The sequence below is a fragment of the Bos javanicus genome, chromosome 10, assembly GCF_032452875.1.
Source record: "Bos javanicus breed banteng chromosome 10, ARS-OSU_banteng_1.0, whole genome shotgun sequence".
NCBI classification, from domain to species: domain Eukaryota; kingdom Metazoa; phylum Chordata; class Mammalia; order Artiodactyla; family Bovidae; genus Bos; species Bos javanicus.
Window position 1 is genome coordinate 72,986,794 of NC_083877.1, and position 12,745 is coordinate 72,999,538.

A 12,745-nucleotide genomic window follows, 5' to 3' on the forward strand; every position below is an offset into this window, starting at 1 on the left:
AAACTTTACAATATTGTATTAGTTTTGCCAAATATCGAAATGAATCCGCCACAGGTATACCCGCGTTCCCCATCCTGAACCCACCTCCCTCCTCCCTCCCCTACCCTCCCTCTGGGTCGTCCCAGTGCACCAGCCCCAAGCATCCAGTACCGTGCATCGAACCTGGACTGGCGACTCGCTTCATACATGATATTATACATGTTTCAATGCTATTCTCCCAAATCTCCCCACCCTCTCCCTCTCCCACAGAGTCCATAAGACTGATCTATACATGGGTGTCTCTTTTGCTGTCTCGTACACAGGGTTATTATCTCTTCTTGCTATTCTTTGGAACTCTGCATTCAGATGTTTATATCTTTCCTTTTCTCCTTTGCTTTTCGCTTCTCTTCTTTTCACAGCTATTTGTAAGGCCTCCCCAGACAGCCATTTTGCTTTTTTGCATTTCTTTTCTATGGGAATGGTCTTGATCCCTGTCTCCTGTACAGTGTCATGAACCTCATTTCGTAGCTCATCAGGCACTCTATCTATCAGATCTAGGCCCTTAAATCTATTTCTCACTTCCACTGTATAATCATAAGGGATTTGATTTAGGTCATACCTGAATGGTCTAGTGGTTTTCCCTACTTTCTTCAATTTCAGTCTGAATTTGGCAATAAGGAGTTCATGGTCTGAACCACAGTCAGCTCCTGGTCTTGTTTTTTCTGACTGTATAGAGCTTCTCCATTTTGGCTGCAAAGAATATAATCAAGATTCCACATAAAAATGATGTAGTAGATATTTGTCTTTGTCTGACTTACTTCACTTAGTATGACAATCTCTGGGTCCATCCATGTTGTTGCAAATGGCATTATTTCATTCTTTTTTATGGCCGAGTAGTATTCCATTGTAAATATGCAGCACATCTTCTTTATCCATTCTTTTGTCGATGGACAGGTTGCTTCTGTGTCTTGACTATTGTACATAGTGCTGCAGTTAACACTGGAGTGCATGTATCTTTTTGAATTATGGTTTTTCTCTGGATATATGCCCAAGAGTGGGATTCTGGATCATATAGTAGTTCTAGTTTTAGTTTTTTAAGGAGCCTCCATATTGTTCTCCACCAGAAAATTCATTTTTTTTTAAACATATGTTTTAATGTATCCCTTGGGTCAAAGGATTTTTTAAAAGGATGATCACCAAATAAGTATTTAAATAATAGGACCAAAATTTATATTCTTACCTCTATACTAAAAATGTACAGTAAATAAATTTTAAGAGAGAATTTTTAGTCACATGTTCAAGATTTAAATCTCTTGACTATTCTTGCTTTGAGTTATCATTTGCCTAATGGGTAGCTTCTGAATTCATTGCTTGGAATGTTGCTACTCAGGGCTGATGTTGTTAGTATTGCTACGTCATGATTTTATTTGTAGCTGCTTCCACATTCTAGCTGACTTGGAATCTGGAAGATCTCCACCAAAACACCTGTATAATTCAATCTAAATTCAGAAGTGTCACTGTCAAGAGAGGCAACTTCAGGTTCATGAGACTCCTATGAAATCTCCTTTAATCATAGATCTCCTTATACATAATAGAAACTTGGAGGTGACTCACCAGGGGTGGAAGCCTGGAAAACAGACTGCCAAGGAAGGTAGTCTTTCCGGTAACACATTACCACCCTTTTGAAGCATCCAGAGAACCTGAAGAGCAGGAACTGCCAGTTAGACTGACTGAACGCTTGGCATTCTTTCATGGAAAGATGACAACTCATCTAGGGTGAAAGAGGAAGTCGAGGGGGGCACAGAACAGGAGGGTGAGCTGACATTTCCATTGTTTTGTAGACTGCTAGCTCTAGTTGGGTGGTTGCTTGGGGAGGGGAGGAGTTGGAATCATGCCCTTCATTGTCGATGTCTAAGGAAATGTACCATTTTATTAAGGAGGGGAATTTGTATCCATTTTATCCTTACATTGCTTCAGAATCTGGATTGCTTGTGATCCCTTATACTCTCCTCACACTGACCCCTGGGGCACTACTTATTATAGTTCTAGCATCATTTTAAGAATTGAGATTCTTCTGTGTAAAATTTCTGTGAAATCTAAGAGCCAAAAGATTTTTTACAGGCTATTTCTGGCTTTGCCTCTGACATGTTTTGTTAGTTGGTTTTTGTCTCAATTGAGAAGCTTACATAGTAAGAGTCAAAGGACTTAATAAGGTGCTATTTTGATTATTAAGTGTTGTTTTGAGACATCTTGGAGGAAAAGAGTTATTTTCTTTGTTTCTCAGTTACTTTTGGTAGAACCCACTATGAAGTACAATGAAGACCTTCAGTAGACAACCAGTGGCGAGGAGGGGAATGGTGGGTCATTTGAAGACTGGTTGGTTCCCTGGTTCTATGGTTTATCCTTGACCAGCAACACCCCAGACCCAGACCAAAACCAGGGTGCCTTCTCCATGCCCATATCTGGACTACCAAATTGTGCAGGAAGGACTTGCCCCTGGGCAGTTGATGCTTTCCATTTCATCCCCCTTCTACTGAAAAGTTACTCCAAGCTTTTGGTTCTCCCAAAGGCCTCTCCACCCTTTCACTCAGACGACCCTGCATCTGACTTCATTAAAAAAACTTAGATTACCTAGAATGATTTCTACCAATGTCCTGCTCTGATACCTGCAAACATATGTATAGTCGCCTCACTTGCTTTCCTCTAGGTTTCTCCCCATACCCTCCTTCCTCCTCCTAAGCCTTACTCTGTTAGTTACTGTGCCTTCCTCTCTAATTTTCAACCTTTGCATATTGAGTATCTCTTTTCCTTTGGCTATGAATAGCTCTCAGTGTTTCCTATGTTTGCGTTTCTTATACTTACTAATACCTGTTTGTTAAATCCAGTGGATGTGTGTAGTTCTTATTGCTCTGGACATTCTTGTTGTGTCTGACACAACTTGTCTACTGTCTTCTGAAGAGTCCTTGGTTTCTAGAAGGGATGGTCCGTGCCTCTGGTTTTCCTGCTGCTTCTCTCCTTAGTGGATGTGTCCTCCTTTACTCACCCCTTGCAGCTGGAGCTCTGTTCTGGGAGGAATGCTTCTCTCTTCTCATATACTCTGGCTTCAGGGCTTCATCCGCTCACTGGGTTTTCATCACCGTGTATGTGTTGTGACTCCCCGGCCCCCAGTTCTTTGCCTTATACTGCAGCCTGGTTGCCAGCATCGACTGGTTATCACATGTGTATCTGAAAGGCTCCCTAACTGTCCAGGGGCTGAACATACCACCTTTCCTGCTAAGTGCCCCCTTTCTCCCATCTTCAGAGACTATATTGTCTGGTGGTGAAGGTTGATGCTCTAGAATTAGACAGACCTGGATTCTGATACTTGCTGATATTTGATCATGAACAAATCATTTAATTCTCCAGCCTCAGAGTCTTCCTTTTTAAAAATGGAGATAAAAATAGTACCTGTCTCAGAAAGTTCCTGGGAGGTAGACCCTGACGCACCTGTTTGGTGCCTGGCTCTGAAAAAGAGTACAGTAAATGCTTGCTCTGCTGGTGGTAGTCTCTCTTACCACCAGTCTCTCTTAGTTACGCTTATCCGCTGAGTCATCCTTAAAACCTATTTTCTTTGGTTCCTTTATCCAGCTGGTCACCCAGTGTGGCTGATTTCTAATTACCATTTCTTTCTAGTCCTAGAAATTTCTGAGTTTCTCTCTTCTCTTGCTTCTCATTACTACTACCTGCATGCAGGGTCTCATTATTACTCCCCAAGGTGAGACTGCAGTCTCCTGCCTTCTTTTCATACCTGCAAGCCCACTCTGCTGCTAGGTGTCCTATCTCTAACAGGACCTCTCTATTGGTTGAAGCCCTCTGGTGTAAATCAAAGACCAGGTTCCTTAATGTGGTATACCTGGCTGTCCTATAGCCTTCGTGGCATTTTAGCTTATTTTCTGACACTCCCTGAGTCCAGCTGTGTACCCTGTGCGTGCCATGCTGTTTAGGCTCTTTCTCACCTTTATTACCCACCCTGCTTGGAATGCTATCTTCTCTGCTTTTGCCTTACTAATTCCTTCTCCTGAGGACTCAGCTAAGTTGCCACCTGCTCCAGGAAGCCTTCCCAGACCTTCCCAGGGTAGTCTGGTAATCTTTCAAGAATCCTGCCATTCTCTGTACTCATTGTGTGCCTACCAGGTTGGATCATGATCTATTTATGGTCTTTCCTTTCAACATAAATCTTGAAGGGCAGACATTATGTATCATTCAAACTTATATTTTTGTATCTAACTTGGTGCTTGACATGTAGTAGATACTTCTGAAGTATTTGTTAGATGAATGACTGAATTCAGGAACAAGCAAACTTCACAACAACCTTGATTTTCTAGTTCTGGCGCTGGGCTGGGTCTCAGCATTTCAAGCCATATCTGGGCAGCCACGGCTGAAGTAGACACCCTGGTATTGCTTCCTTGGAGTTCCTCATCCTAGGTAGCAGTGCTGGAATGAGACTGTCAGCTCATGAGTGTCTGAGCCTGAAAATTATTCCTGTGAAGAATAAAATATGTCACATTAATGACTTAATTTTTTTCCAGAGAGCACTTTAATATTTTCAAATCTGTGGTAGTGTTAACACTTTCTATTTGCACGAGAACTTCCCTAATAGGAGATATCACAGGTGTTAAGTTTTCTGAGTAGTGTTACAGCAGGGCAGAACTACTTTCCATTGATTTGGAGATAGAGAGTACATATACCATGAGACAGAACATCTTTAGTGGTGGAAAATAGACTGACCTACTTGAGAGGCTGCTTGTTTCCTAATTTTCTATTTTAAAAAGATGACAGCCAAACGCTGAAAAGCTTAGGACATTTTAGAACTCTGCTGCCCAATACTGTGGCTTCTAGCCACATGTGGCTGCTTAAGTTTAAATAGAATTAAAATTAAAAAAAATTCAGATCCTCAATTGTGTTAGCCACATTTCAAGTTCTCAGTAGTCACATAAGGCTAGAGGCTACCATATTGGGCATCTCAGATATAAAACATTTCCTTCATTGCTGAAAGTACTATTGGACACACTGTTTTTGAATGTAAAATTCTTGTTGGATAATATCAAAGCCACCTTAGCACAGAGGTGGTTTTATAGCTCTATGCAATAAGAATTTTTACTGGGAACACCATATAATTGCTGTATCATTTAATACAGTGTATATAGCATTATATCACCCTATCATTTGATACTGTCTTGATCTTCAGGGACAGTGACATTCAGACATGAAATGCTATATTGTCTGTCTGGAAATGTTTTTGTATTCAACTCATAGGGGGAAAATGAGTGTGAGTTGAATAAATGGAATTATTTTTCTTTGCTTCACGTTACTAGAAAAACTCAGAGACTAAAATATATCCTGGAATTAAATAACATTTAATTGATTTAATTTAATTAAGAATGCTATCTCTCTGTGAGAAAGTGTGTGTGGGGGGTGGGTGGGCAGGGGTGCGCTGGATGAAAGGGAAACAAATGATCTGTATAGTTGGATATTATTAAAACACTTAAAAAATTAAAAGCAAAATGAAGGCAAGATCTTCTACTTTCTTTTGTTTTCTTTCACATTTGCCTTATCCACTGAGCTTCTGGTGGCCTGAGAAATTTAAGAAGTAAGCATAGATTTCGTTTAACTGGAACCATGCTAGGAAACTCGAGCTACCTTATGGTACCATGGGACTCACTAGACTACTGCATTGTGGGACAGCAACTTCTAACACTGACTTCCTGGGATGCCAGTATCATCGAGGGCTGGGGCGGGGGAGGGGTATTGGAATGATTGTTCAGAAAGAAGAAAAGTGACAGACCTGTGCAGTTCATCCTGCACAAAGATTCACCTGTGGCTGCCAGGCACAGGGAAGTATATGAGTCATTCCACGATTAAAGAGACACAGACGTGTGTGTGGTCATGGGGTTGGGGGGAAGGGGAGGGTGGGATGAATTGGGCAATTAGGTTTGACATAAATATATTACTGTGTGTGAAATACATAGCTAGTAGGAATCTGCTGTATAGCACAGGGAGCTCAGCTCGGTGCTCTGTGATGAACTGGAGGGAGGGGGTGGGGGTGTGAGGGAGGGTCCAAGAGGGAGGAGATATATGTATACATATAACTGATCTATATTTCTGCTATTGTTGTATAGCAGAAATTAATAAACATTGCAAAGTGGTTATACTCCAATTAAAAAAAAATTAAATAAAAATAAGAGGTCATGACAGGAAAAATAGAGACCCCAGGAGGCCATAGGTGACTCCCATTTGAATGGCTTCTGAAGTCCAATTCAGAGGCTACGGTAGTTGGGACCTTCTTTGAATTATGGAGGCTATGATTTCATAGTAGAAGCTTCTTTCCCCACTCTGTTTAAAACAGTGCCTGGAGACATTCTTCAGTTTAACCCTTTTAAAGAGGAGGGATGTGAGCTTGAGGGTGAAGGACACTGAATTCTGCTTTGACCTTCCTGTATCTTTGTCTTATTAGGGTGCTTCATTATTGAGGCAGAGAATAGAGGGCCTGTAATTCGGAGTAATGTGTGGAAAGCTTGTAAGAGAGTGGACAGCGAAGGTTGTTTGGCCTAGATAATAATCGCAGTGGGTATAGTGTAGGCCAAGTGGGTTCCTGACCCACATTACAAGTTTATTTTACCAATGAACTTTTACTTCTCAGTGAAACATTAGAATTTCAGGGAGTTAATTATTTGTGGACTCTTTTCTAAAACTCTCAACTCTGTCTCCTTTCATCGCAATGGGGCTCATTTTATACCCTTTATGGCCTCTTTTGAAAAGAGGCAGCTGAACCTTATGTTGTGAATGTGGGCTTTGGAGCAGGTAGATAGGGATGGAAACCCATGGTCACTGCTTGTACAAGGTATTTAAATTTTTGAGCCTTGATTTTTACATCCTGCAAAATGGGAATAATAATGCTTACCTCATGGACAAGAGAAGGACATTTTCGTGTGTGGAATACAAAACTAAATCAAGTTGACTCATTTTCAGAAAGACCTTTGAAAATGAAGAAACATGCCATATTTCTTGATCACTTTTATGATTATGTTGATCTTTTTTTTTTTTTTTTGAGTTTTACTGCATGTATTCACTTAGTGATATAAAACTTTAAGGAGAAAGGGTTCCTGGTGAAATTATACAGTCTCAGAATCTGTACTAGTGTCAGGGAATTAATCAGAAAATAAAATTGAATGTGCTCAAAGGATCAGTTCCTTTTAAGACAAATCACTGTATTATTTAAAAGAAGACAAAGAGGCCAAGGGAAATGAGAAAGCTGAGAAATTCAAAGGATGTTCATTTGTTCAAAAACCCTCGATTATTTGAACATTTTGCTGTTTTGAGGAATGTTGTTCACTGATTTCCATTTAGCCTAGCCTAAGAGAAAGAAACCAGCTTAACTTCTAGAGAGTTTTTGAGGACAGACTACTCAGTCTTGAGTGATCACAGACATTATCACAGCCTTGCAAAAGTCAGGATTCATGTGACTCTGACACAGAGGAGGTGGAATAATCAAATGTTCCTCCCATGAACACTGTATAGCGATCACCACAGAAGGAAACGAAGTTCCCTTTTCCTGGGCTGCTCGGGCCAGCATGGCTGAAGACATGTGTCCTGTTGAAGCCACAGCGTGTATTGATGACCCTTTTGCACCAGTACTGAGCTAATTCCCAGAGGTAGAAGATGCGTCCCAGCCTTAGAGACGCGTATCATGTAGAAGGGAATGTGGACGTGAGCACAGGCAATGTCAGCACCAGATGATGAGTGCTGACAAGGAGCTGGGAGATCACAGAAAACAGCTCTTTACCTCATGTGCGTCGTTGTGGAGAAGTCACCTGAACTGAGTCTTGAATGATGAGTAGGACTTAGTCACATGATGAATGGGTTGGAGAGAAGGCGGCCATTGTTTGTAGGCTGAGAGAATAGCATGAGTGTTAATGCATTAAACATCCTGTGTATGCTGGTAAGTGCAAGCCTTTTGACATTAATTGAATATGAAGCATGGGGTGGGGATCAAGGGCTATAAGGGGAGTGGTGTAGTTGGAGGCCAGACCATGAAGAGTCAGATATACTATGTGAAGCTCAGATATATGCTCTAGTAGATGGGGAGCCACTGAAGAAATGCTTTTTTAAAACATTTAGTTTTGACTGTGCTGGGTCTTTGTTCCTACATGAAATTTTCTCTAGATGCGGTGAGCCTGGGCTGCTCTCTATTTGCAGCAGCCTGGGCTCTAGGGTGAATGGCTTCAGTAGTTGCAGCTCCTTGGCTCTAGAGCACAGACTCCATAGTTGTGGCACACAGGCTTAGTTGCTCTGCAGCATGTGGGATCTTCCGGGACTAGGGATCGAACCTGTGTCTCTTGCATTGGCAGACGGATTCTTTACCTCTGAGCTACCAGGGAAACTCGTCACTGAAGAATTTAACTCAAAGTGTAAATAGTCAGATTTGCCTTATGGGGGGTTGCCACGGCAGCTTGGTGGATCATAGGTTTGAGGCTAAATGACAGGAAGCTGTCACAGTGGAGGATCAGCCATGTAGGAAAGCAATGGAAATTAGGGCTGGAAAGAAGATAGATATGAGAAATTCCCATGATGGGAAGCTTATGTGATTTTGATCAATGGGCTATGGGGAATGGATGAGATGGAAGAGACCAGGATGACCTCTAAAATTCTAGTGGTGTTAATGGATCTAGGGAATGTAGGAGAAAGAATTGGTGTGGGAGCCAAGGTGGTGTGTTCATTTTGAAGTGTCTACCAGCCAATTGAATGTGATTCTGAAGCTCTGGGAAGATGGGTGGCTGGAGACAGGAACCTAGGAATCACCCAAATAGAGGTGGTAGTTAGAACCAGTGTGAATATTTTGATGCTCAAGGAGAACAGAGAATGAAGAAGGCAGTGGATAGAGAACAGTCCTAGGGAATATCAGAAGTGGAAGAATACATTCCTAGGAAAGACTTGAGAGGAGGAGCTCTGAAGGTGGCATCTGAAGCTGGTGGTTGGGGGCAGGGAGCCTTTTGAGAGGTTTGTCATTGAGATACCCAACTCCTGGCCACTCTAAGTGTTTGATGAAGTAGCAGTCAAGGTAGAATGGATTTGAGCATTTGAAGAGATTGGAGATTATTTGGAATTATCCAGTCACTGGAGAAAATGAGAGACGAGCTAACAAAGAAGGGTGAAAGAAAGGTGAAGAGGTGTTGGGGCTTGAGATTAGAAATTCTGAACGTTTAGTGGCCCCGACATGTATGTGACTCCTTAGCCAGTGTGCAGGAGGAGAGGAAGCAGATGAGGAGGGTGGTCCAGGGTGGGGTTTTGTCATCAGATGTAGCAGAAAAGGAAGATGTGAGGACACAGGGGTGCTGGCAAGAATTGGGAAGGAAATGTGGCCAGGAGGTGCCCTCGCAGGTTGAAAGGGAACAGTTCATGGCCTTGAAGTGCTCTGTGTGCTCAAAGAATGGAGGCAGTGGGAAAAGGCTGGGGAGTGGTGTCAATCCCAGGACAGAGCAGTTCCAGGGTGTGGTCACAGGAGTGGGTGGCAGAAGTGGCCTGGCAGAGACAACCAGTAGACTGGAGGGCAACCCATAAGGAAAACTGTAGAAAAGGGACTTTGATTCCACTTGGACAAACTTGTACGATTTACTCTGAATCACAGGTCAATATGTAGAATAAAACTGTATTTGGATGTTTAAGAACATGATAGATAGGTGTGTGTCTAGATGTTTTGGGCGATCTGCCTGGATGCAGGGGCATCTCCCCTCCGTGTCTCTGAAGACACCTGTTGGAATGCCTTTATTTAAAGTGTGGGGGAAAGTCTGGGTTTGCATCTCTTTAAGGAGGAAAATAAGAAAGCTTAGACAATGAATATAATTTATGATACTACTTTATACTTTTCAGAGATATTTCACATTTTGCTATTGAGTTTAGTGTGATGGTTCTGGGTCATCTATTTAAAAGTCAATTTTTAGTTTGCTACTTTCTGCAGAGAGGGTAGAAAGAAGTACATAACCCATATATTTCACTGAATAAAAGGATGGGTAATTAACAAAAAGATCTGAAAGTGCTAAGATAAATTTAAGTATTTTCTCATGCTAAGGAAAGCAATAGATTGATGCTAAATTGTATACACTTGAATTCCACCTAAAGTTTCATTTCCAACTTTATATATATCTGCATTTGATTTTTAAACTGTAGTTATAACTTCTAAGATGAGAAAAAATAGAAGCAAATCACATGTAGTTTTTCGTCTCCTACCATGTGCTGGGTGGTATGATGACAAAAAGATGCATAAGACTTGCACCTTGACTCCTAATAGCTTTGAATTTAGTTGAAGAAACAAGACATAAACCCAGGAAAAGTTAGGTAATTATGCAAGATGTAAATTGCAAGGCTTGACATGACTAATGGACAGACACATTGTTTGGACAGCAGATCTACAGGAGTTCAGAAGAAAGGCCATTTCAGGCAGGGACAGTAAAGGTAGGGGTGTTAATGACAGAAAACGAAGGGAAAGAAGATCAGGGTTAAGTAGAGGGACTGAACCTTGGGAGTTATGAAGCCTTGTTTGACAGTTTCTGCCTGACCTTTCACCTCAATTTCCCAAACAGTAGAAGGGAATGATGATGATATGTTGCCTCCCAAACTGTCAGGAGGTGAGACAGTGATGGCAGAATTCTTTGCAGAATGTCCTGGTCCTTCCATAATGTGTAGAAGGTACACCTTGCACACCTTTGGAAATTCTAGATTATTAGTTTCTGTTATTTGCATTTACTGAGTTTTAGGTTACTTCGTTTCTGTTGTTCCCATTTACTGAGATGCAAAGAATTAGCATATTGCTAAAAGTTTGGCCTTTTTTACAATAAGGAAAGACTCATAAAACTCTGAAGATATTTTATGCAAAACTACTAGACCAGTGATTACTTTGGAAAAACTCTTTTCGTGGCCATGTATCCTTTTTTTAATCTTTATTTCCTTGAGCAAAGATAATAAGTAGTAAGCAAAACGAGAGGAACTCAATTCCAATTTAGGAGGAAAATAATTTGTAATTCACTTGTTCACCCGGAGTCCTTGAAAAAGTTAGCGGAAGTTGCAGACTGGCTGGCAACTACTTTACGTGAATCCAGCTTGGCCTCTGGCATTTTGGAGACTGTCGCCTCAGAATTCATGGATTTCCTGGATATGAGGACATGAGTATTAGTCATATCAACTTTACTGCTAATTGCTTTGGGGATATGATATGAATTAGGCAAGGAAGCTTATACCCAGACTATAACTAATGTGGACCCTTCTTATACATCCATTGATCCTTCAACCACTCTCTAGTCCATGTTTATGCAAATATTTATACTTGCCCCAATTGCCAAAGACTTTGAGGCATCCACAGAGAAGGCAATGGCACCCCACTCCAGTACTGTTGCCCAGAAAATCCCATGGATGAAGGAGCCTGGTAGGCTGCAGTCCATGGGGTCACTAAGAGTTGGACACGACTGAGTGACTTCACTTTCACTTTCCACTTTCACGCATTGGAGAAGGAAATGGCAACCCACTCCAGTGTTCTTGCCTGGAGAATCCCAGGGACCGGGGAGCCTGGTGGGCTGCCGTCTGTGGGGTCGCACAGGGTCGGACACGACTGAAGCGACTTAGTAGTAGTAGTAGTAGTAGTTGAGGCATCCAGGACTCTTGGGCTCTTAGTGTAATGGTGATAAACAGAGGACCGTGGAACTTTGGCCTCAAATCCACTGAAAGTACCTCTCTGTCTAAGGAGGTAGTCGTTTTGGTATGATCTCACTTCCCTTCTCTAAGGTAGCAGTGGTAAGATGGACTAAAAGTAAAATTCCTGAGTTAAATATTTTGAGTAGGGAATTCTGTTTTCCTGACTATATCCAGTTGCCTACATCCTCCACTGGTCTATTCTTTCTCTGCTTATGGAACTGGTGACCCAAGGCCTGTAAGCATGATTTTCTCCTACTTTGGCAGATTGGGGACCTAGGGCTACAAGAAAGCAGAAAATATGACAAAATATATATGACAAAGAACAGTGGAGAAAGGAGATGAGAAGTTGAAGAAGGCTTACCTTACATCCACAGGGAGGGGATCGAGTCAGCTAATGGTTCTCAAAGTGACGTGTCTGCCTCTGCCCCAGTCTAAACGTCCACATCTGACTCAGTTTCCTTGGAGGACATGCACCAGGAAAATGAATCCAAGATGGTGCAATTCCTGCATTACAAGTGTGTGTGTGTGTGTGCGTTTGTGTGTCAGAGGTCAGCCCTGATGTAACTGCCATCAAGGTCATAGCAGGTGAGGTCACGGTGGGTGAGGGTGCATGCAACAGGCACCGCGTGGCCAGGCTGCCCTTTGTGCTGTTCTCTTCCTGTGATTTCCCTATTTTTGCCACCCATCCTGGTGCCTAGCATACAGTAGGTGCTCAATCAGTGCTTGCTGGATGACTCACTGGATGAATGGGCGCTAACTCTGACTCCTGTTGGGAGTTTTGTGACCTGGAATCACTGTACAGGGAATGAGAAGGCTCAGAGCAGATTTGTCCTGCTTGTGACTTTCTTGTTATAACTGCAAATAATGTGTTACTCAGATAGAGAGGCTCTAAACCCAAGCTCGGGAATAGGATGCACAGTTGGGATTTTCTAGGGAGAGAGTCATAATGGGCCTGTGACCCAACCTGGCTGAAGGGCAAGGTTTTAATCCAGGCTCACCCCGGCATGGGCATGCCAACCCATTCAAGTTCCAGCATCTGCTGGAG

The 12,745-nt window shown here is 42.1% G+C and overlaps 1 protein-coding gene across 2 annotated transcripts in view; it reads left to right on the forward strand.

The window, feature by feature from the left end:
* PRKCH (protein kinase C eta) overlaps positions 1 to 12,745 on the forward strand; it is a 232,329-nt gene that overhangs the window by 37,360 nt on the left and 182,224 nt on the right. The window contains exon 1 of one of the 2 annotated variants that reach the window (XM_061429068.1): positions 6,100 to 7,957. The exons of the other annotated variant lie outside the window; for it this stretch is intronic. Within the exon in view, the coding sequence (XP_061285052.1) occupies positions 7,922 to 7,957 (36 nt within the window). The 5' untranslated portion in view covers positions 6,100 to 7,921. Of the gene's footprint in view, positions 1 to 6,099; positions 7,958 to 12,745 lie in introns of those variants that run through there. 2 annotated transcript variants of the gene reach the window in all.